Source organism: Heteronotia binoei, chromosome 21 (genome assembly GCF_032191835.1).
Source record: "Heteronotia binoei isolate CCM8104 ecotype False Entrance Well chromosome 21, APGP_CSIRO_Hbin_v1, whole genome shotgun sequence".
NCBI classification, from domain to species: domain Eukaryota; kingdom Metazoa; phylum Chordata; class Lepidosauria; order Squamata; family Gekkonidae; genus Heteronotia; species Heteronotia binoei.
Genome location: NC_083243.1, coordinates 46,937,875 through 46,961,234, shown reverse-complemented (window position 1 = coordinate 46,961,234; position 23,360 = coordinate 46,937,875). Strand labels below are relative to the sequence as shown.

Sequence of the window (23,360 nt, the reverse complement as noted above, 5' to 3'; positions counted from 1 at the left end):
TACAAAAGGGGCACAGAAATGCCCAAACATGCAAATTTCAATCAACACAAATTCAGCCAAGCCTTCCCAATAATACCTTATCAACAGTTGTTTCATCCTCTCTGAAATAATATTTTTACATGCCTTCCTAAAATTAGGGTGTCAACATGCTCTTTTCATGCATTCTAGCAAGTCATTCTAAAGTCTCAGTCCTGCAACAGTATTTATTTATTTTTGTTGACTTATGTTCCGCCCTCCCCACTAGCGCTCTCAGGGCAGATTACATCACATAAAAATGCATAAGGAGTTAAAACATGCATCATGAGTTAAAACAGTTAAAATAATTAAAACAAACAGCTGACAGCTAGGAATACACGGAGTTTTCATGAAATATGTCCTAGTTCTTGCAGTCATTGAATGAACTAACCTAAGAGAGGCCACCAGAGTTTCTAACTGAATACTGTCACCCAGTGGGAGCCAGGGTCGTAACCAGGATTTTGTTTCTGAGGGTGCCAGGGGCAGGGCTTTTTTTGAACAGGAATGCAGTTCTGGCTGGCTTGGCACCAGGGGGTGTGGCCTAATATGCAAATGAGTTCCTGTTGGGCTTTTTCTATAAAAAAAGCCCTGGCCGGGGGGGGGGGGGGTTAATTAACTGAAACTCAAGAGTGGGAAGATCACTGCTGGGGTAGGGTCACTGCAAAATCAAAAGGGGACAGAGTCCCGGTCCCCTCCTCCTGCTATGGGCCTGGTGGGAACCTTTGCTGGGTGGAGAGTGTTGTGGTGTGACGCTGTCATCATTTTAAAGAGATTTAAATATTTTACAAGGACCGCATCACAGCAAATTTAAATCTATTTAAAATGGTAGTGACCATTCTAATTTGGTCCTAAAGGATAGCACGTCTGCATGTTCTTCAAAGGAGGATGTCACATGAGGCTGACTTTTACTGAGTCAGACCATTGGTCTATCAAGGTCAGTATTATCTGCTCTGAGCAGAAGGGGCTCTCCAGGGTTTGAGGTAGAGGTCTTTCACATCATCTACTACCTGATCTTTTTAACTATACAGCCTTTTAACTGAAGACCATCTGCATGCAAAGCTGATGCCTTACCATTGAGCCCCAGTCCCTTTCAATGCAGTGGGAAAAGACATGGTTTACACGCTTTCTCAGTTTCAATCAATGCTCCCTCTAAGCTGTGGAGTGTTGTGAGCAAAAATTCTGCTTTGTGAGCTACTGCATAAATTAGTTTGCTCTGGGGCCATTTTTCCTGAGCTAAGACAAAAATATGTGAGCCGGAGGCTTAAACACTGTGAGCTAGTTCACACTAACTCAGCTTAGAGGGAACACTGGTTTCAATCCATAACACCTCCAGTGAAAGGGATTTCTGAATTTGGAAAGACCAAGATCCTGGAAAGACACTGCTAGTTAGAGTAAAGCAATAGCGGGCTACATAGACAACAATCTGTCTTGGTAGAAAGCAGCTTCACATGTTGACTACAACATTAAGGCAAGATGACATGCTTGCAGGAACCATCTGTTCAACTTATTCCTTGGTACGACACAGTAAATTTCAGTGGAGTCACTTCAAGCATTCTGTGGATAGTCATTCTGACAGTGGATAGTCAACTGCTATCACTGATGAAGGCAGAGAAATTAGAGGGACACAAACCCTAGTATAACATGCAGAGGTGGTGGGCTCTCCTTCCTTGGAGGTTTTTAAACAGGCTAGATGGTCATCTGACAGCAATAAAGATTCTGTGAATTTAGGGGGAGGTATTTGTGAGTTTCCTGTATTATGCAGGGGGTTGGACTAGATGACCCTGGAGGTCCCTTCCAACTCTATGATTCTATAATTCTGAAACCATGACAAGACTTTGAGCCAAGCACGCAATATACTTCTATGACTGAAAAGCAAAAAGTTTGTTCCTGAAAGGGGGGGGGCATAGAATCACCAGGATCTTTCCCCACGGGTTCATGATTTACAGCTTTGCACTGGAATCAGACCAAGCTCCTTTGGAAACACTTAATAGCAGAATCTGAGAAGCTAATCTTTGTACTAATCCTGTAATTATTAAGGATAAAAATGGCAGCCTCAAAGAAGCTCCAGTGCATTTAATACATCTGACAGGCCCATTTAGTATTCATTTTGCCTTTCTACAACTCCGCACAGCCTATATCACGGGTGGCCAGCAGCAGCTCTCCAGATGTTTTTGCCTACAACTCCCATCAGCCCCAGCCAGCATGGCCAATGATTGGGGCTGATGGGAGTTGTAGGCAAAAAAACATCTGGAGAGCTACTGTTCGCCACCCTTGGCCTATATAAACCTCTTACCCAGGGCTTTTTGAGTGACAGTTTTCTCCTTGAGGTCTCTGGTGACAGAGACTGCAATGCAGGAGAAGTCAAGAGGTCACAACAGCCCATCTCAGCCTTGCTGCCTGGTTTCTGGATGCCAATTAGGGTCCATACATAATTCATTCACTGAGAGAAGTCACCAGCCAGGCACAATACCCTTAACTGAGGAATGTCTTTGCTAGAGGTTCCAGATAAATTGATTAAATTTCTTAACTTTACTCTCCCTTCTCACCTTGAAGAACAAAGGTAATGTTATACCTGCAGAATGCCAAGGGTACCACTTTACATGTGTGAGAAAAAGGAAAGAAAATCCAGTAACTACCTAAGTCCACCTGGTTCCCAGATGGCAACAGTTTCCATTTGCTCTTGTCAGTTTTTGTTTCGAGTGATCTGCATGTAGTGGCTTGTATGGAACTTGGGAGCTGCATATAGTGGCTGTATGGAACTTGGGAATTTGGGCTTACTTAATTCTGAACAAGACGACACAATTTTGCTTATGTGATTTGGATGGCAGAATGAGAAAGGGATTGGCTACTGAGACCTGCCTCTGTAGGGTGATAAGGGAGCCTTTCAAAATGAAAAGCAGAAGCATCATGAATTGGAATCCTCAAAACTTTGAAGCAAAGGTGAGCTTGGTATTTGGTAATACCATCCTGTGGCCACAAGAGGGTACTGTGATGCAAAGCACTTCTATCAGCTAGAAATGGGCACCACAAAAACAGGATGCAGTGCCCCCTACCTTGTATTTTCGCCCACTTGCAATATATTTCTGTCTGATTTACTACATTATTGAATCACCTTTGTTGGAGAATTAAACAGGCCTGACATATTATGTTTGCCGAAGACATAAATACTTGTTGATTCCTCAACATAATAATTAATTATTTAACACAGATATAGCGCTTGTAGATCAAGATACTTTCTGGAAGAAGTGAAATATGAACTGGGGAGGTTTCCAGGTCACAAGTTATGATCACAACGCAACACTAGTTTCCAGCAGGGTTATGATGATTAAAATGGAACCAAAGTGGTAACAACTAGCACTCATAAAAATGTACCATTCTTTTGAAAAGAGGATCGAAAATCACTTTGCCCTTTTTCCAACCAAAAGAGACACCCTTGCAATAGCACATCATACATGCTGGTCACCCTGAAGTCAGCACACCCTGCAAAAGAGCACATTTGCACTGGCGCAAAAGGCACATTTGATGGGGCTGGATTCAGGATGTGTGCTCCACCCAGGGCTTTTTTTTTTGAGCAGGAACACACAGGAACGCAGTTCTGGCTGGTTTGATGTCAGGGGGTGTGGCCTAATATGCAAATGAGTTCCTGCTGGACTTTTTCAACAAAAAAGCCCTGACTTTACCTATAACATAAAGATCTCTGTGCTCAAATTGGGGAATGAGAGGGAACATTACATGCTCCTAGTGTCTTTCAGGGATTTCAGTGAAAGAGCTAAGTCAGTCATGTGCTATTCAATCACTCAAATTAAATTTAATCTATATGACAGCTAGCCCACTCATTAAAAAGTGGAGGGGGGGGGATAGAGACCTTGGGTCCTCCCCTTCCAAGATACATGGTGCAGAAGTACTAATTGCTCTCAGCACCACAGAAGCCACACAAAGGGGTTTCAGAGTGCATACATTACTGTTGATTCATCGAGGTCACAGTCTGAAAGGAGGCTGGGGCCAAATAAATCCCCCATCACAGCAACACCAACAGCTTAATGAAGATGTGCTCAGTCACCCTTATTAAGGGAGATTATGAGGCAGAAGGACTGGTCGGTTGCTTTCCCAATGGCGCTTCAGTGGGTGATAATTTCAAAGCACTGTTTGTCAGGGCACTCTTCTAAAATTCATAACAGTGCCACAGAGTTCAACTGTCGGTGAAAAGAGAGAGTGACAAGGAAAAAACTCAGCATTTAATCATTTATTGTTTGTCAGAGTTACACACAGGAAATATATGATGATATAAAGTACAGAACCAAGTTGATACAACAGGTATGTGGACCAATTGGGAGATCCCCCTAAATACTAATCAGGGGTGTCGAACTCATTTGTTAAGAGGACCAATCTGACATAAATGAGACCTTGTGAACAGGGCCATGTTGGGCCAGGCATGTGTGTACTTTAAGGTTGCCAAGTTCCCCATGGCTCTATTGTACCATAGAGTTTCCCTCCCAAATTGCTACAGCGTCCGAGAAAACCATAGAGTTTTCCTGGAAACACCTAGAATGCTGTCGCGATGATGTCACTTCCTGGTGATGTCATTGTGCCAACGATGTTGGAGGAGGTTCCCTCTGCCAGCCCAATGTGGGATGGCAGGCTGGGAACCTCCAAGGTCCGGAGGCTTGGCAGCCTTAGTGCACCTAAAGTTTGTAAAGGACACAAACATGACTAAAGATTTTTTTAAAAAAACTTAAAATAAAACATGCTTAAAACATTAGCACTTTTTGGTCTTAAAGGTGCATTCTTTGCATTTCTCCCATGGGATTCAGGCAACTAGGAAGCTCTGGCACTTTCCCTCCCTCCCCAGGGGACCAGGAGGGGGAGGAGCCTCAACAAATAAAGAAAATCAAGGTTTTACTCTCTAGCTCATGTGTAATTGAGCAAGTTTTGCAAAGCAAGTTGAGATGCAGAAGGAAGCAAGGGAGAGGGAGAAGGAAGCAGACAAGAGCCAGTTGCTTGAGGGGAGACTGATAGAAGCCCCCGGGGGGTCTGATTTGGCCCTTGGGCCGCATGTTTGACACCCCAATCTAGATTTTCAATCCACTTAGTTGCAGCTAAGGTTGCAAGTCCAATTCAAGAAATATCTGGAGACTTTGGGGGTGGAGCCAAGAGACATGGGGATGAAGCCAGGAGCAAGGGTGTGACAAGCATAATTGAACTCCAAAGGGAGTTCTGGCCATCACATTTAAGGGCACCGCACTCCTTTTAAGATGCCTTCCTTCCATTGGAAATAATGGATAGGGGCACCTTCTTTTGGGGCTCATAGAATTGGACCCCCTGGTCCAATCTTTTTGAAACTTGGGGGGTATTTTGGGGAGAGGCACTGGATGCTATACTGAAAATTTGGTGCTTCTACCTAAAAAAACAGCCTCCCCAGAGCCCCAGATTCTCCATTATTTCCTATGGGAATAAGTCTCCACAGGGCAATAGAGTTCTCAACAGACATTTCCCTCTCCTCCCCCTGCTTTTTGATGACCCTGAAGTGGGGGAAGGGTCTACAAACCAGGGGATCGGCAACCCTAGTTGCAGCTGGGGAGAACCTTTTCCCACCTCAATAATTCTTTCTTCACCTGCAGTCCCTTATGGTAATGGGGATCTCTGTTGAGAGCATGATGGCATTTGCTTGGACTGCATGAACATCTATGGCCATACTTCATCTTTGCCATACAGAACAGGTTTTCCATGCATTTTAGGCAGAAGAGAAGCACCTCTCTTACAGCTTTTACAAATAAAATAACTGAGGCACAGTGATAAACTAGTCATGATGACAAAGATTAAATTCAGGGGGTTTTTTTTGAGCAGGAATGCACAGAAACACAATTCTGGCTGGCTTGGTGTCAGGGATGTGTGTCCTAATAAGCAAATGAGTTCCTGCTGGGCCTTTTCTACAAAAAAAAGCCCTGTTTAAATTACTACAATGCACTTTATGTAGGGCTTCCTTTGAAGTCACTTTGGAAGCTTCAGTTGTTATAGCAGCTATTATCTTATATTCATACTTTGATGTGCCAGCACATTGTTATGTATGTGAATCGTTATGTTAATTTACTGGACTCAATTGAAGCCTTGGGTGTTTCTGCCTGGCTCACTGGAGCCATACGGACTGAGCTTGGGGATTTGGGAACAATGGTCAGCAGGATCCAAATCTCTGCTGCCCTGGATCAATCACAAGTCCCTGCCGGTTTAAATGAACCAATAATGTGGGACCCAGAGACGTATATAAGTTTGGCCCCATTGGCCCAGTCCTCAGTCTTGTTAGTGCAGCCACCTATCATGCTGTACGCAATAAAGAGCTTGTTATCACTTCCACCTCGCCTCTTCAGTGCCTAAGAACCCACTATATTATACACATATAGATAATTTGGAGAAGCTTAATATTGTCAGGACCTTGAGTCAAGGAATAACACAGTCTAATAGTTCAGAAGTTTATTCCATAATCATCATAAGGCAGTACACCATCTTTGCTAAGACTGATGTCTTAGCCCAGGGACTCTCCTTTTAACCTCTCGCCCCAACTGTTACATTTTCAAGTGCAAGCGCTGCAAAGCAAAAGCAGGAACCAGGTTTTGGCGGGACCCCCTCCCACCCTCCTTGGGAGTCCGCCCCTTGTTTCACAGTCCAGGTGTCTAATCTATACTTCCCCAGTGTCTGACCTTAAAGTTGGTGGAAACAGCTTGACTAATAAGTTCCCAAGATAAGCATGCAGAGAGGATGAGCAAAGCAAGAATGCACCCAGGCAAATTGGTTATAGCACAAAACATGGCAAGAGGAATACAGAGGAGATGACTCTTGACAAATCTGATGTTACCTTCCTGCACACTCACTGACTGTTCAACTGCTGCTTCTCCCCAAGGCTAAAGCTTTATGTGAAGGCATTAAGACCACAAGAGGAGGCTCGGACAGTTATGGAGCTCCATAACACTGCATGCCTGCTTGTATAACACACTTGGCTACTTTCAGATATTTCAGAGATATGGGGGAGGGGGAGAGAAAAGGCCAAGGAACACCATCGGCAGAAGAAAATGGGCTTTTTTTTCCACTCGCAGAAGAGGCTGCAAACTGGGGCGGGGGGAGGAAAGGTTTACAGGGAATCTGGCAGATCTCCAAGGATACCCCATAGTTCACATTGATATTACGTTGCTGGAGGCAACCAAGCCTCTGCAAACAAATCAACCCGGGCAAGAAGGAGAAGAAATGAGTTCATGAACGCAAAGCCTCCAGAGTGCCCTGCACCCCTCCAGTTCTTTTGTGCAAACTTTCCCAACCACATCCTAATTCTGCACGGCCAGGACATCCAGCCACAAAGGAAGTGCTGAAAAGCACTCTGGGGGAATCCAACTGCCCCACTTTCAGAGCCAGGACTGTACTGTATGTCTCAGTTTTGCATTGCTAAGAAGCAGTGAAACTGGCAAATAACCTCTTCCTGCCCACAAAGATGCTTGCCCATCTCTTCCTGTAATGCATCCTCCTTAATCCTCACACAGGTGGTATTTGCCCTCTTGCTCATTCAGAGCTCTCTGTTGTTCCATCCTCCTGAAGAATACAGAGGCATGGCTATTGTCTAGTGAGAGCAAATATAAACCAAGTGCTTCCCTTTTGTTATTCTTGTAATGTTCTGCAGTATGAATACTCAGGGTTTACTAAAGTGTCCCTCTGGAATGCACAAAGGACTGGGCTTTCTGACTATAGAGGACTTTTAAATGGGCAAATGAAGACTTCAGCACATCATCGTGTTGGATCCAGTGGAAGGACATTGTGAAGTCCTTGCAAGGATCTCCATTTTTCCCAGTCTTGTTCATGAAAGAGGCCGAAGAGAGATTTTGCCCCTGAACCCTCCACATCACAGTTTCTAGATCAGGCAATTACTCCTGCAATCCCAAGAAATAAAGTATTCTGGGACCAAAAATGACTGTCAAAGTGAGAGCTGCAAAGACCCATAGCCATCAGTGCTTTCCACTGGTATCCATCAAACACATTTTCTCAAACGAAACCACCACCTGTACACTTTCTTCTATATTGTACTTCAGTATCTTTCAAATGTACAACATTTGGGGCATGTCAAAACTCACAGGCGAATTTCAGCAATCCCAAAGGGTTTGGGGAAGAATTTGTATTTCCTGGCATATTACTTCTTCCAACATTCACCAGCATATGTCTGGCAGTAATCTTATTTAGGTGACAAGAGATACACACCAATAAGTTTTGACTGCTGAATGATTGCCAACATTTGTCAATATGTGCATGACGGGAGAGGATGCCTAATAAATGCCACATAGATGGGACAGTCAACACTCACATATGAAAGCTGATATTCAGCAAATTTTAGACATTCACTATAACTTTATGAAACATCTTAATGTTCAAAGTATGATTTCATTTCCCTTCTCCTTTGGGCATAGAGGAGCCCCATGGCGCAGAGTGTTAAAGCTGCAGTACTGCAGTCCTAAGCCTCTGCTCATGACCTGAGTTCTATCCCTGGCAGAAGCTGGGTTTTCAGGTAGTCAGCTTGAGGTTGACTCAGCCTTCCATCCTTCCAAGGTCGGTAAAATGAGTACACAGCTTGCTGGAGGGAAGTATAGATGACTGGGGAAGGCAACGGCAAACCACCCCGTTAGAAGTCTGCCATGAAAACGTGAAAGCAACATCACCACAGAGTCGGAAATGACTGTTGCTTGCACAGGGGACCTTTCCTAGCCATAGCCCTATGAGGTAGATTGTTCCAGGTGTCACAATGATTCTGTGGTGAAGAAATATTTGGACTAGAGTTACCAAGTCCAATTCAAGAAATATCTGGGGACTTTAGGGGTGGAGTCAGGAGCAAAGTTGTGACAAGCATAACTGAACTTCAAAGGGAGTTCTGGGCCATCACATTTAAAGGGACCACACACCTTTTAAATTCCTTCATTGGAAATAATGAAGGATAGGGGCACCTTCTTTTGGGACTCAAAGAATTGGACCCCCTGGTCCAATCCTTTTGAAACTTGGAGGGTATTTTGGGGAGAGACACTGGATGTTATGCTGCAAATTTGGCACCGCTTCCTCAAATAACACCCCCCCCCCCAGAGCCCCTGATACCCGCAGATCAATTCTCCATTATACCCTATGGGAATCAGTCTCCATGGGGAATGATGGAGTGCCCAGCAGACATTTCCCTCTCCCCCACTTTCTGATTGGCAATCCTAATTTGTACTCAAACCTCCAACTATTTGTATAGTCTCCCACGTAACATATCTGATTTAGAATCAATTGAAAGAGATTTTAACTTAAAAAAAAATACATATACCTTTAAAAATCACTTTGCAACAGCTATTTAGGACAAAGAAATAAAAAAAATATGGAAAAGTTTACTGCTAAATAAAAAGAAGAAAAGAAGAGACTGGATTTATACCCCACCCCTCACTACCCAAAAGAGTCTTAGAGCCACTTACAATCTCCTTTCCTTTCTCCTTCCCACAACAGACACCCTGTGAGGTAGGTGGAGCTGAGAGAGCTCTCCCAGAAACTGCTCTTGAGAAACAGCTCTGTGAGAACTTGTAACTGACTCAAGATCACATCAGCAGGTGCATGTGAAGGAGTGGGGAATCAAACCCGGTTCTCCCAGATAAGAGTCCGTGCACTCAACCACTACACCAAACTGGCTCTTACTTTGAGAAATACTACAGCGTCTTCCAAATGCATTCTGCATCCACTTTGCTGGATTGACTTTGCTGGATAGACTCACAGCTCCTAAGATGTCTGCTGCCCTCTCTACACTTGTCATTCTCCAAACACCTCCTCCTCTTACCTGTTCATGCTATTTAAAGCCATGATGAAATGAACAGTTACCGGTAATTCTATTTAATACCCTCCATAACTGCTTAAACTCTTGCTTGGTTCTCACAATGTACAGTCTCAATGAATAGCAACACAATCCTTTCCAAATATTACATTCATGTGTGCTGGGATCCCAGCAGCCATATTTTCCTGGAGTCAGTGTGACCTATACTGCTCTCAGTCTGGATGGTCACCATGTTCTCTAAATAGGGGCAATGTGTGTATTTTGTGTATGTGTGAACCAGTGTTAAGTTTGCACTTACTGAAGATTTGAATGCATGCCAAACATATGAGTTGTGCCGGTCCAGACCATATTTATTGGGAGGAGATACATACTGTCAGGGGGCTCCCAGTACACCTGGATGTAATGTCTGAAATGAATGGTAATAAACCAGAGTGTGGCTTTCTTTTGTGGAGACGGAGCATCTTGTGGGTTAAAGCTGCAGTCCTAAACGCACCTTACATTCAGGGGTCTTGCTTATGAGTGTCTAGGGTTCTGGTAGTAGTTGGTTCTCTTCCTTATGTTCAAGGATTGGTTTCACTAGCCTTTTTCATTCTGAATCTTTGTACATCACCATTGAAGGTAGTCAGGAGTTAAATTCCCTGTCCTTATGGCATTCAAGCACATCCATTAAATTATATCTTTTCTCCAAAATCTGCTTCAGGGCATTTCAGGAAATTACACCAGTGCACTTTTTAATTTCCATCTCCACTTCTGAGCTCTGTGATAACTATCAGCAAACCTCAAGGCTGGAGCCAGTAGGTGTCTGGACAGGCGCCTACCTACTCATACGCTACCTGGAGCTCCAATTTCAACCCAAATGGTAACTTCAGCCAAGGAACTCTGACTCCCACCTTCTAAATACAATGCTTTGTTCTCCTCCTGAGTGCATGGCACGTGTTAAATCAGATATAAAAAGGTCCTGGAAATGCTTGCATTCTAGACAATCTATACAAGCAAAACAGTAACACAGTCTGGGACCTACCTGTGCCTACAAATTCTTTCTCAAGGGCATGCTAAAAATCTCCTTGAATTAAAGACAGTGAGAAAACTGATCAGAGTACTGTGAGCATGTCACTTAACAAAAGCAATGCTAGATTCTTAACCTATCAGGGAGGAGCAGAGGCACTGTGGTAGCACATCTGCTTTGCATGCAAAATGGTTCCAGGTTCAATCCTCAGCATATCAGCTTAAAGGACCAGGAAGTAGCCGATGTGAAAGACCTTGACCTGAGACTCTGGAGCAGCTGACAGAGTAGAGGATACTAACCTGAACAGACCAATCATCTGATTTAGTAGAAGGCATCATTATGTGAACACGTGCCTGTGCAACTTACTTCTGTAAAGTTTCATTGCCAGGTTAATGGAAATTTTGCCTTTCTGCCTCAGTTGCCCCATTCATATAGCTACTGAATACATAAAGGGGTCAAGACTGATTTTTTTTTGTTCCATTTGCTCCTGATCTTTTCTGCCAGGGTAGGCATGTGAGTGCTGTCTAAAAGATCAGCAGTCTCTGGCAAAGGAGACAGTAGGCAAGATTCCTCCCTCCTGCATTCATTGCTCTGGTAAACATGGTTACAGGAACTGCGGTACAGAGGCTGTGCCATCTGCATACATTGTAATTTCTCTGTTTTGAGATGTGCAAATACACAACCTCTCCTAAGTACTTTCCCTCATGGAAAAAATCAGCACTGATGGTCTGAAGTTGTTTGTGGTTCGAAGGGAAAATGGTAACCATGGTTTACTGGTTATAGCCATTTTTGGATGGTACATCCACGCATACCGGGAGCTTGGCAACTGTATACATTGGGAACATGTGCTACCTGCAGCCCTCCTGACGCATGTGATCACCCTGTTGTCTGAACAGGAATGGTGCATGCATTTTGCAGGTGCATACTAGATTTGGTATGTGTGGACCAGAACCCCAGCAAATCCAGCGGTCGGTACACATAAGCAAAATATGTTTGTATCCCGCCCTCCCCAAGATACGGTGACTGCAACTACTTGGAAGTTGCCCAGGGAGATGCTGGGCTCCCACTATGTGAGGATACAACATCTGAAAAGGGCTTTGAACAACACAGCAAGCTATGGTTAGCACTAACTAGGAAACTGTTAGCTAACACTAACCAGGAAAGTGAAACCACAGAAGCCAAGGGGGAGGGAGCGTACAGTAACACAGCTCATTTCAAGTTGGGAGGCTCATCTGGACTGGACCCCTGATCATTTTCGCAACAGAGTAATCAGGAAACACAGCTCAATCTTCAACCCCTCTATTATCATCCAGGAATGAAGCCACACACATGAGGGCAGCCAACTCTGTGGCGTACGTGCTCTTCTTCAGACTTCCTCGATCTCTTTTGACACGACATCTGCTTCTAATTAGCTCCCTGTGCTTAGGAGCAGAGAAGCCTAAAATTGATCCTGTCATCCTCTCATCACTGCCATACCACATTCTTCTGCTTTTTACCAGCGCCGATCATTTCATCCTTTCCCATGATTTAGATGCAAGTCTTTTAAGCTGCAAAAGAAACAGAGACTCCCAGTTTCAGACGGAGGATCCCTCTCCTCTTCCCCACTGGTTGTGTGGTCCTGCCAATCTTTGGGGATAGAGCAGGGTCACTGCTTGATTATGGCAAATGCCACCTTTTGTGCAGTTGGCAAAACATATATTCCAGTAGCCTGAGCATCTGAAACGAGTTACAAGGAATAGCAGTTAGCGCTACTGCTAAAACCTCACTTATTTGATCTCCTGCCACTTGGAATCCACATCAAGAGAATGAAAGCTTCTCAGCTTTGTGTTTAATTCACCCTGGGAAACCAGCTCATTATGGCACTGCAGACTTGAGCCTTGCATGGCATGCGGTGTACGTTTCCACCGTGACAGACCTTGAGCTTTGCAAAGTCCTAGCTTGCTTTCACTCACAATGGCAATCTATTGAGGACAAAAAAATAAAAAGCCCCTCCAAGAGGGGGGGCGGAACCCCCCAGACCACCTTTCGCTGCTTAGTGTTCATATTTCCCAAGTTCTCCTCTTGTTAATTAAAGGGCTCTTAAAGCTAGGCGCTTAAATGGATTTTGCAGGGTGCTTTATAGATCAGATCCAAACAATGTGGTGCCATTGCCCTGCTTCATCCCAGCAATCTGATCCACCCACCAGAAATAGAATAGAGGGATGGACTGTTGCTCAGCAGCAGAGAATTTGCTTTGCATGCAGAAGGTCCCAGGTTCAATAGCTGGCATCTCCAATTGAAATTATCAGGCACCAGGTGACATGAAAGACCTCTCCCCAAGACCCAGGAAAACAGCTTCCGGTCAGCGTTGACCCTGATGGACCAATAATCTGATTCCGTATGGAAGTTTCATGTGCTGGTACAGAAGAGCAAGAATTTCCAAAGAAGCCCAGTACATTCTATCCTTGTACAAAATCTCTTGTTTAACACCATCACAAAGGCATTTGGTTTTCCATACTGTATTACAGAGGGTCAAGAGCCAAAGTAAGCAAGCCAGGCCCCATTAAATCATTGCTTTGTGGATCTTCCCTAAGATATAAATACAGCTCTGATTGCTTAGTTTCTTCCGGGAAAGTTGAAAGTGACAATTCACGAAGAACCCTTAAATGTTGCCACATGCACCCTTCACCACCGCTGCTATGCATTAGCCACAGATTACTAACGTTGCCCAAACAGCAATTCAGTTCCTTGGCTCCAGGAATCTCACATTTAACCTGATTAAGGACAGCAAACAAGGGGCCAACATTTATACACTGTTAACATCACCTATGAAAAGATGCACTTCACCTCAAGGAACGAGTCCATCAAGCAATAGGATATCCACTTTTTTGTTAATCCTGTACGTCCTTCATTCTTTCTAGCCCTGTCCAGATCTTTTAAATATATGGATGATAAATGTATGCACACACTACTAGGGGACACTAGATCTTTTCTGCTCTCCCTGCTTCTAACCACCACATGTTGATCCACAAATCCACATGGACCATGGCTATAAAATAACTTCTAGTTCCCTGGTCAATGTCTGGTCTTTCTGAAGTGCACATCTTGACACTGCACTCAAATGCTGCTCCAAGATTCATTGTGAACAGAGATTTATCCAGTAGGGACCAAGAAGAGAGACCAAAGTTTCCCTTACCAGTTGAATCTGCTGCAGAGACTCCACCACTGGTCTGGTCCTCTGTATTTACGGACTGAAGATCTGTATAGGAAGGGGTCATACTTGGGCTGCTAGTATTCTCAGAAGTAGTTGTCCAACTACTGTCCGAGGTAACAGGTCGTTTCTCAGAAGATTCTGATGAGAGACATGTCCAGCAGGTTGTTTTTGGAGAAGGGCCTTAAAGAGAAAAACACAAAGAGAGAAAAAGGAATTCAGTCATCATGGCTAAAAGCAGTTGATCTGAATTTCATGAATTTGTCTATCCTTCTTTAAACTCATCTGAGTTTATACATCTCATTACAAGTTAATACATCTCATTACAAGGAATTCCATATAAGACAGTGATGCTTAATATATAGATGCTATGCTGTACAAAGCTCTTCCTCTGGTGAGTTGCTTCATGCAAACTCACCTGTGACTTCACTCGACTTTATTGTCACCCCCCTCCTTTTTTCATGACAACACTGGACCTTTAGATAGGAGAACACAAGACTATCTGAGGCAGCTTTCATACTCTGCACATTCAGTGACCATGCCACAAAATGACAAGAGTGTGACAGAAAGGTACAACAAATTAGTTACAATAAATTCCCACATCTAGCCATCTGGCAGCTATGGGGTGACAGAATGCACATGGCAAATAGTTTCAGAACACCAACTCTGGGATACTTCTTATGTTAAATGTCCATATACTTTGGTCTGCACTAATTCACAGCTACCAACAGGATCTTCTGGACCAAGATTGTTTTATTCAGGGGTCATGTCCTCTTGGGGAATGTGTACATTACCTAGAAATGCGTGGAATTTTTTTAGGGGGAAGGGAGTTACTTTGAGCTTTATTTTATCAATATATCTAATTCTTAATTTGTCTCCATCTCTGCATACTTAGACTGGGGCCACGGACAGACAAAACAGATTTTTCTATGAACCAGAGAAAAATTCCTGGTTTGTAGAAAAATCTGAATCTAAAAGAAAACAAACTTTTAAAAAGCAGGAGATTAAAACCCTTCAAAATGATAGAAGCAATTCTGCAGCTTTCAGAAAAGACTTACTTCAGTGGCAGATACTGGGCAATCACAACAGCGCTGTTAGCCTTCAAGCCTTGGTTTTTGACAGTAAAAGGCAAGGAGAGGGGGTGTGGCCCTTTCCAGGGTTGTTTTGGCTTTTGAGGGAGGAAACCACCAGCTGTAACCACCAGGTGATTCATTACCACACAATTTGCATGACTTGGCCAAGTCTGGCTCCTTGCTACTGTTCAAGAACAGCCACTTTACAAAAGTCAGTATAGTGGGTAGAGTTTCAGATTAAGATCTGGGAGACCTAGATCTGAATCCCAAGTCTGCCCTGGAGGCTCACTGGATGACTTTGTGCCAGTTGCACTCTCTCAGCCCAACCTAACACAAAGTGTTGTTGTGAGAATAAAATGGAGGAGAGGAGAATGATGTAAACTATTTTGTGTCACCATTGTGGAGAAAGTCAGGGAACAAATGAGGTAAACAAATAACATAGCTGAAGATTGGTGGGGGGCTGACAAAAGCTAATTTTGTTGAAGGGTAGGAAGGAGAAAGTTGAGGATATGGGGGCTGCCAGGAGGAGAGAACAGTTTGAGGATTGGAATGCAGGGGAAAGCAAGATGCTCCCCACAAGACTTTGAAGGTTCCCCACCATGTAAGTGTGACTGGCTTGGCCAGCAACACACAACTAGGCTTATTTCAGTAAGCACTGTACAGCTGGGCCAGGCCTTGCCTGGTCTTGTGACAGGAACCTGCAATTCAGCCAGACTTTTCCCAGGGACAGGTTGCCAGAGGGAGGGAAGGAGGGAAAACTGAGGATGGGGCAGTGAGAGACAGAAAAAGGTAGTTTTGGTGGTGGGTGGGAAGGAGAGAAGGAATTAGGAAAACAGGAGAGGGTATAGGGACATTCAAGGAAAGGAAAGAGGAAACAATGGGGACAAGAATATGAGATGTCTCCTCTGAAAGTCCCTTGTGGGTTCCCCACCTATATAGTATAAATTGTGATTTGTAAGCCACATTGAGCCACAAAGGTGGGATATAAACAAATACATTCCAAGTTGTTATAAAAAAAATCTGGGGCTACCACCCTATCTGCAGTCCTGTTCATGGAGGAGGTCGATTGCAATCTATGATATAGACAGTGGGTTGGGGGGGTTGTAGAAAAAGCTCAGCAGGAGCTCATCTACATATTGGGCCACACTGCCTGGCCTGGGAGCACGTGGTTGCCACATGGTGAGTTGGGTCAGCTGGAGCTCTGGGCAGCCCCGGCAGAGCTCCACTCCTGTAGGCTCCAGCAAAAAATACCCCCTGGATATAGGAATGTCTGCACAGGTTTAAATGCTTTCAGAAGTGGGTTTCTGCCCTTTCATCCATATTTGTGGATAAGGCTGAAAAGACAAACATGGGTATCACCATTTCTTTATTATATATGGTGTGTTTCTTCTTATGTGAATGCAGACTTTTGTGTATAAAGATCTAATGTGTGAAATGGCAAGACTTCAATTCACTTCTAGACTCTGAGATACAATCTTCTATCTATGCTTAAAAAGCTTTCACTCCCAATTCCACATAACTTCTTGCAATAGCTTTCATGCTTCATATGTTCTGTCTTATCAAAGACAAATGACAGCACTCCTACACACAAACACAAGATAGTTTTATACCTGAGAAAAATCAAATACATTTTAAAGTGCTACAAGAATTGCAAAAGTGGATGAACCAAGTATAAAAATGTTGTAGGTAAATAATATTCAGTCAGCGAACATGTTACACTCTTCCTTCCAAACTCTGGAATTTACTGTCTGTAGAAATATATTGTGAATTTGTTTTTTTTTAAACTTTGCTTTGCTACAGGCCATCATTCTAAAACATCTTTGTACAACCATGAGGACTAGGGTTATATTTAATCAGGTAGATATAGTGTATGGATAACAAACACGCTGTGAAGTAGTTGGAGCTAGAGAGCTCTTTCGAGAGCTGTTCAACTCAAGAGCAGTTCTTGGAGAGCTCTCTCAGCCTCGCTTACCTCACAGGGTGTCTGTTGTGGGGAGAGGAAGGGAAGGAGATGGTAAGCCACTCTGGGACTCCAAGTGAAGAGCGGGGTATAAATCCAATCTTTTCTTTTTCTTAGCTATATATAGTAAAACTGGCTCTCAAATAAAGTAAATAACCATGAGGGGAGAATAGATTCTCCTTTCTCTGGACCGGTCACCTCAGCAGGTTCAAGACTGATCTTTTATCTCACAGAGCGCCTTACCACAGAACCTATACACACCAGTTAGGAATAGGGTTGCCAAGTCCCCTGCGACGACTTGTACCATAAGAGTTTTCCCTCCCAAATTGCTAGAGCAGCTTGGAAATCCATAGAGTTTTCCCGGAAACGCCTAGAGCGGCCAGCACGCAGCATCCTTGGCATGATGACATCACTTCCAGGTGATGTCATTGCACTGGCGATGTCGGGGGAGGTTCCACCCACCAGCCCAATGTGGGTCCGCGGATTGGGAACCTCCAGGGTGGGAGAACCCCCACCCAGCCCGGGGCTTGGTAGCCCTAGTTAGGAATGGTCCTTTATAGGATGGTTATATGTCATACATAAGCTTTCTTCTCTAAGCCAACAGCCAAACCCAAACTAAAAAGTCAAATAAAAGCCTGGAAAAGCTGATGCTCCTTTCCAGAGCTACAAAATCCCTATACATAAGAAAAAAAAGTTTTTCTTCACCCTAAACTGGGGCTGGCTCACCTCCTTCCATCCAGTGGAGTCCCATGGACTCTGATTGGCTGGTGATCAGTTGGCCTTGCAAGAGGCCTAAATCACAGGGATTGGTTCAGAGCCCTGGAGGAGAAATGGGACTTTTAAGGATAATTGATACATCCTGCTACAAAGCTGGACCTGTCACAAAATGCCTATCATTCTCTCTCAACCTAACTTGCCTTGCAGGTAGGGTTAGCAGGTCTTGGTTGGGAAATCCCTGGAGATTTTGGGAGTGAGACCTGGTGAGGGTGGGGTTGGGGGGGGGGAAGGACCTCAGCGGGGATAATGCCATAGAGTCCATCCTCCAAAGCAGCCACTTTCTCCAGGGGAATAGATCTTGAATGTCTGGAGATCATTTAGAAATTATAATAGCAGGAGATCTCCAGGTGCCACAAGGAGATTGGCAACCCTACTTTCAGAGTTGCAATGAGGATATAATGAAGAACCCCATATGGTGCTTTTAATTCCCCCAAAGAAGGAAGGGATAAAAAATGTATTAAACAGATAACACTCTCTCAAATGAAAGCTAGGGTTTTTCAAGACTTTAACAAAATACTTGGGGCTGTAGCGAAATTGCCTATGGGGGAAACTAATCCACCTAATCCACACTTTACAGGCCAATTCATAGCAAACGTTTTATTGTCCAGACCACTGGAACATCTGTATAGGAAATCCACATAAGCACAGCAATGTGTATATGCTAGTGTAATAACCATGAATGTATTTAATGGAATCATGTTTATTTCACTTTGTAGAATAGACATGTGTTTTTCACATGCTGCAGTATATTTGTTGCATATCTATTACATGTCTATCCTGCCCTTCCTCAAAGAAACTCAGGCAGCCTACGTGGTTCTTCCTTCCTCCTTTTAATCCTTACCTAAGCTTGTGAAGTAGGTTAATCAGTGAGCAAGTGACCAGCCCATACTACTGAATTTTATGGCTAAGTAGTCTTTGACCTTGGATCTCTGGGGTTCCAGCCAGATGTACTAATCTGTGCTCCACACTGGCTCTCAAACCATTTTCCTTAATGGAAATAAAATCTGTAGGAAAACCATCTTGGTAAAATAAACCCAAGAATACATCCCAAGCAGGACATCAGCCATTGTGACAGTACTGGAAAAAAACAAAACAAAGGTATAATAGGATGGCTTAAGAAGGACAGGGAGATTGCAGCATTTTGGTCTTCACTGGAGATGCTGGGTAAGTAGCTGTATGACTTTCTCACTTTCTTCAGATTGGGCATTGGCAGAGCTAACAAATACCTAAAGGGTTGCCAACAGCTGAAGGAGGGCAAAGGTCCTGTCTTTTTAAAAGAGGATTAATGGGAAGTTATTTACTAGGTGATGTTACAGAACTCCATGACATGAAAAGCTTCAGCTACCAATTTCCATACATTAAGCCTGTGTTAAAGGGACAGGACATTTTCCTCCCCATTGTTGGCAACCCTAGCCTTGCTTTCCCTAAATGAAAACCGCATCTGTTGCTGGAATTAAATTCAAGCCTTTGAAGCCAACTCTACCAAGAAGTGGCTCGAGAATTCCTACCCCAAACCTGTTTAATTCATGCTGCTTCCTATATGCTAAACCATTAACTACAGCAACCTGCTCCTGCAGCAACAGGAAGCGATTCAGATTAATTTTGATTTTAGAATTACCCACAAACATCTTTTGCTTCCAGTTACTGCTTTTTCCTCCCCCTCCTCCCCCCAGATGCCATATTATTCCCATTTCAATACTTTCTGGGTTCAGAGGAAATACCACATTAAGCTTCATGCGAGACTCCTATTGTAAAAATGTTTCACCAAGGACAAGAGGTAAAGTCCAAATGACTCCAACTGTTTAGAATCCGACAAAGCCTTTGATTGGAGCGAAGGCTAGACATCGCTTGACCTTTTCTAGCTCTCATTTTCATGCCTCACCACATTCCAGGATGTTGCCCACGTCAACCATCTATTTGATTAGTACCTTATTCACTTGCCATTTCAGATAGTGCCTCGTATTGGATAAGAGACTTTAAGGTCCAGTTCTTGAATTAGCTTCCAGACTGCTATAATGCTTCTGTGGGAACCTGCCCCACATTCTACCAGTAACCAGGGATGATTCTCCACCCAAGCCACCCAAGAGACTGTTTGGAGAGGCACAATGAAGAAAGTGCTGACACATCATAGAAGCCAAGGCTCAAGGGTAGAGTATCTGCTTGGCATGTAGAAGGTTCCAGGTTCAATCCCTATATTTGGTAGTAAGTGATGTGAAAGACCTCAGCCTGAGACCCTGGAGAGCCCCTGCCAGTCTGAATGGACAATACTGACTATGATGAATCAGTGGGTCTACTCAGATTGCCAATGGCTTTCCAGTGTAATACTCACCTTTGGCTGTGGGTTCCCAGGTTAGAGTACTCACTAGGGACCAGTTCTTAGGTCCATTCAGCATAGACAAACTGTCTCAAAGCATTAACCCTTTCTTTGCAAAGACACAACTGCAGGAAGCAACAGCTTCAGCTGGCCATAGGAACGCTGGAAAGTGAAACTGAGCTCCTTGCCCTTGAAACACATTGCAACATAGACAAAGTTTCAAGGAAATTGTGGAATGGATTTCCATTAAAGTCTCTGTGCCCAGATAGATAGTCCAACTATCTATCTATCTGGGCATAGAGTCCTTAATGGAAAATCCACTCCACGTTTTCTTTGCAGCTTTGCAAACCCAGAAGGGCTTCCTGCTGGAGCTGGCAAAGACAAGGTAAAAGGAGCTGAGAATTTCTACAGCCTCAGAGTTTCAAAGGGTGAGGACAGGAAGGGAAGGAGGGGAGAGAAAAGAACCACGGACCTGATTAAAGCCCTGGGTGGACCGGTTCAGGCCTGGGGGCCAGACATTTGACACCCCTGCTGTAGAGGCTCAGCTTGAGCCCAGAGAGCTATGATTCAGGTGGAGACAACAGGTATACTTTGCTTGGGATGATTGTGGTAGAGGAGGGGAAAGCCATGGCTCAGTGGCATGTAGGAAACCCCACATTCAGTCCTTGGTATCTCTGACAAAGAAGATCAGGAGGCAATTTGAACAACCTCTGCCTGAGACCCTAGAGAGCCACTCCCAAGCAGAATGGACACTACTTACCTTGACAGACTGAGCATTTGTCTCAACATAAGGCAGTTTCATGTATTTGTGACAAAATACCTTGATGTTGCCCTGCAGGTAACATATGAAATCAGGGTGGCATATATGTTGTATGGCAGCTGTAGTTATTTCCTCTTGCATCATTTCCAAGGCTAGAGTTACACTATTATTTTAATAATAAATCACATTTCTGTGATGAGGGATATTTTTGCTGTTCCTCTCCCATGGCGTGAACTATTCTATGCCATTGGAGGAAATATGGATATTATTACCCTTCTGCTGGCTGCCAAGGTAACTGAATCTTAAACACACATTTACTGCAAAAGAAGAGTTCTGTTAATATAACTTGTTGCCACTCCTGCCTATGTTACTGTCAAAAGATCAGAACAAAGGAAGATATTCCTACCTGTATGCTCGGGTGAAGTGCTGGTCCAGGGGGCATCTTCAAACTGGACCCAGGTGCTGAAGGATGAAGAGAAATCAAGTTTTGGAGACTGATGGTTTTCAAGCAAACATTTTGATGCAAGGCCTGCAGGCACTTTGTCCATTGCATCTCCCAGCTCAGCTTGGGCAAGAGTCTGAAATTCTCCATCCAGATTTTGAACGCCTTCAGAGGATGTATCAGATGAGGAGAGAAACTGCTCAAGAGGTTCCACAGAATGACCTGAAACAAAAGACACAACATTCTTGGATAATACAGTATGGTAGCAACCTTTCTTTAAACTTTTTTGTCATTTGAAACTATTTGTAAAGTTTTAATGTCATATAACAGAACTACAGCTTTGTGCTTCTAAGGCAACCGCTACATTATTTTTTTTAAAAATGCAGGATTCTCCTGAAAATGGCAACCATAGAACAAGGTCTTCCATTCCTGATCTCTAACATCTATCTTGTTACAGGATCCTTATGTTAAACATTTTCTCAACCCTGCCAGGCTATGACATGCAGCTGCTATAGCAGAAAACAAACATTCTAATGACATGGGATAAGTTGCCAGCCAGTTCCTCAGCTGAACAAACGGCAGCTGGCCCATCAATTACTCTCCAGGCACCAGTTGACGATTAATCTCCTCCAAGCTCTCCTCCCATCTCAAGAGTTTGAAGAAGACTCCAGAAAGAACTTTCAGAGCAAAGACATGAGGCACGCCTATGCTTCAGGTCTCTCAGCCCTGAGTTCTAACAGAGTCACTGCCACCAGGGAGCAGGCTGATTGAGACTCTCATATAGCTCCCACCCAGGACCTGGTAACCTTGTGGAAGTAACAAGTTTATTCTCCGGCTTGCATCCATGCTCCTTCCTGATCCTGACCTGCTTGATTTCCTTGGTACCCTGACCTTTTGGCTTTTGGACATTGACTTCTGATTCCGGTTTGTGATTCTACATAGGTGACTTGGCTCCTGCTTGACTTCCTGGACTCTGACCTTTGACTGGCTTTGGACTCCTGCCTGCCTACACCTTGAGAACGTGACAGAACTCAACTTGAGCCCTGCTGTTTTTCATTGTCATCCCTGCATTTCTCATAAAATACAGCTCCCCCACAAAAATATAAAGCTGTAGAGCTGTAAGGAACAATAAAAATATATCTTATTCCACTGATCCTGACAATGTTGTCACATTCTCATGCTTCCCTTCTTCACCACATGTGGCATACTATTGACGTATATGCTGCCTTTCCCCAAGGGAACTCTGGGCAGCTTACATGGTGTTTTCTCCCTGATCATATCATTACAGCAATCCTGTGAAGCAAGTTAGGCTATGAGAGAGTGACTGGAAGGGTTGCCAGTGGAGGATCCTTCACTCATGGCTCCTATTTCTTGCAGAGAAAGATTTACAAAATGACCAGCAGACAAACAGTGTGAAGTCACTTAAGGGGAAAGCCCAGAAGTGACATCAATCCTCTCTAAGAATTGCTGGAAACCCCAGAAATGACATCACACCATTGCCACTGTCTTCATCCTGTACCTGCCCTCTTGGTCTCTTGCTGGTTTCCAGGGCATGACTGGCAACTCTAGTGACTAGTCCAAGACCAGAGAGCTTCATGGTTGAGCAGTTATTTGAATAAAACATGTAAACAAACTCCTATAGGGTATGTAGGACACACTGATGTCCAGCCAACTGACTTGACTTCCATCAACGAGAAATGGCTTTTTAGGTTTAAGGTGAGTGTTTGGATGCAGAATGTGGGGATAACCATAGAGACACAAATATAGTAATACACACCTCTTGATTTCTAGTCTGATTTGGGAAATCCATTGATCTCCACTTAAGTTGTCTGCTAGGTAGGGCTGACCCTGCTCCCAGTTACAGGAAATAAAGGATGTGTTAGACCACTGTGGTGGGCTGGGCTGGCCTTGATTCATGGTGCATGCAAACTTGCTATAGCAAGACCACAGCTGTTAACCCTAGGCAAAGGGATGCACCTCCAGTGAAATGATAAAGAGGGTCTGCA

General features: G+C 43.9%; 1 protein-coding gene across 3 annotated transcripts in view; it reads right to left on the bottom strand.

The window, feature by feature from the left end:
* STON2 (stonin 2) overlaps window positions 1-23,360 on the bottom strand; it is a 99,659-nt gene that overhangs the window by 56,005 nt on the left and 20,294 nt on the right. For 2 of the 3 annotated variants that reach the window (XM_060262020.1, XM_060262019.1), the window contains exons 3-4: window positions 21,319-21,576; window positions 14,014-14,211 (exon numbers count right to left, since the gene is read on the bottom strand). In XM_060262020.1, the coding sequence (XP_060118003.1) occupies window positions 14,014-14,211; window positions 21,319-21,576 (456 nt within the window). Of the gene's footprint in view, window positions 1-14,013; window positions 14,212-21,318; window positions 21,577-23,360 lie in introns of those variants that run through there. The other variant, XM_060262021.1, reaches the window with a different exon arrangement.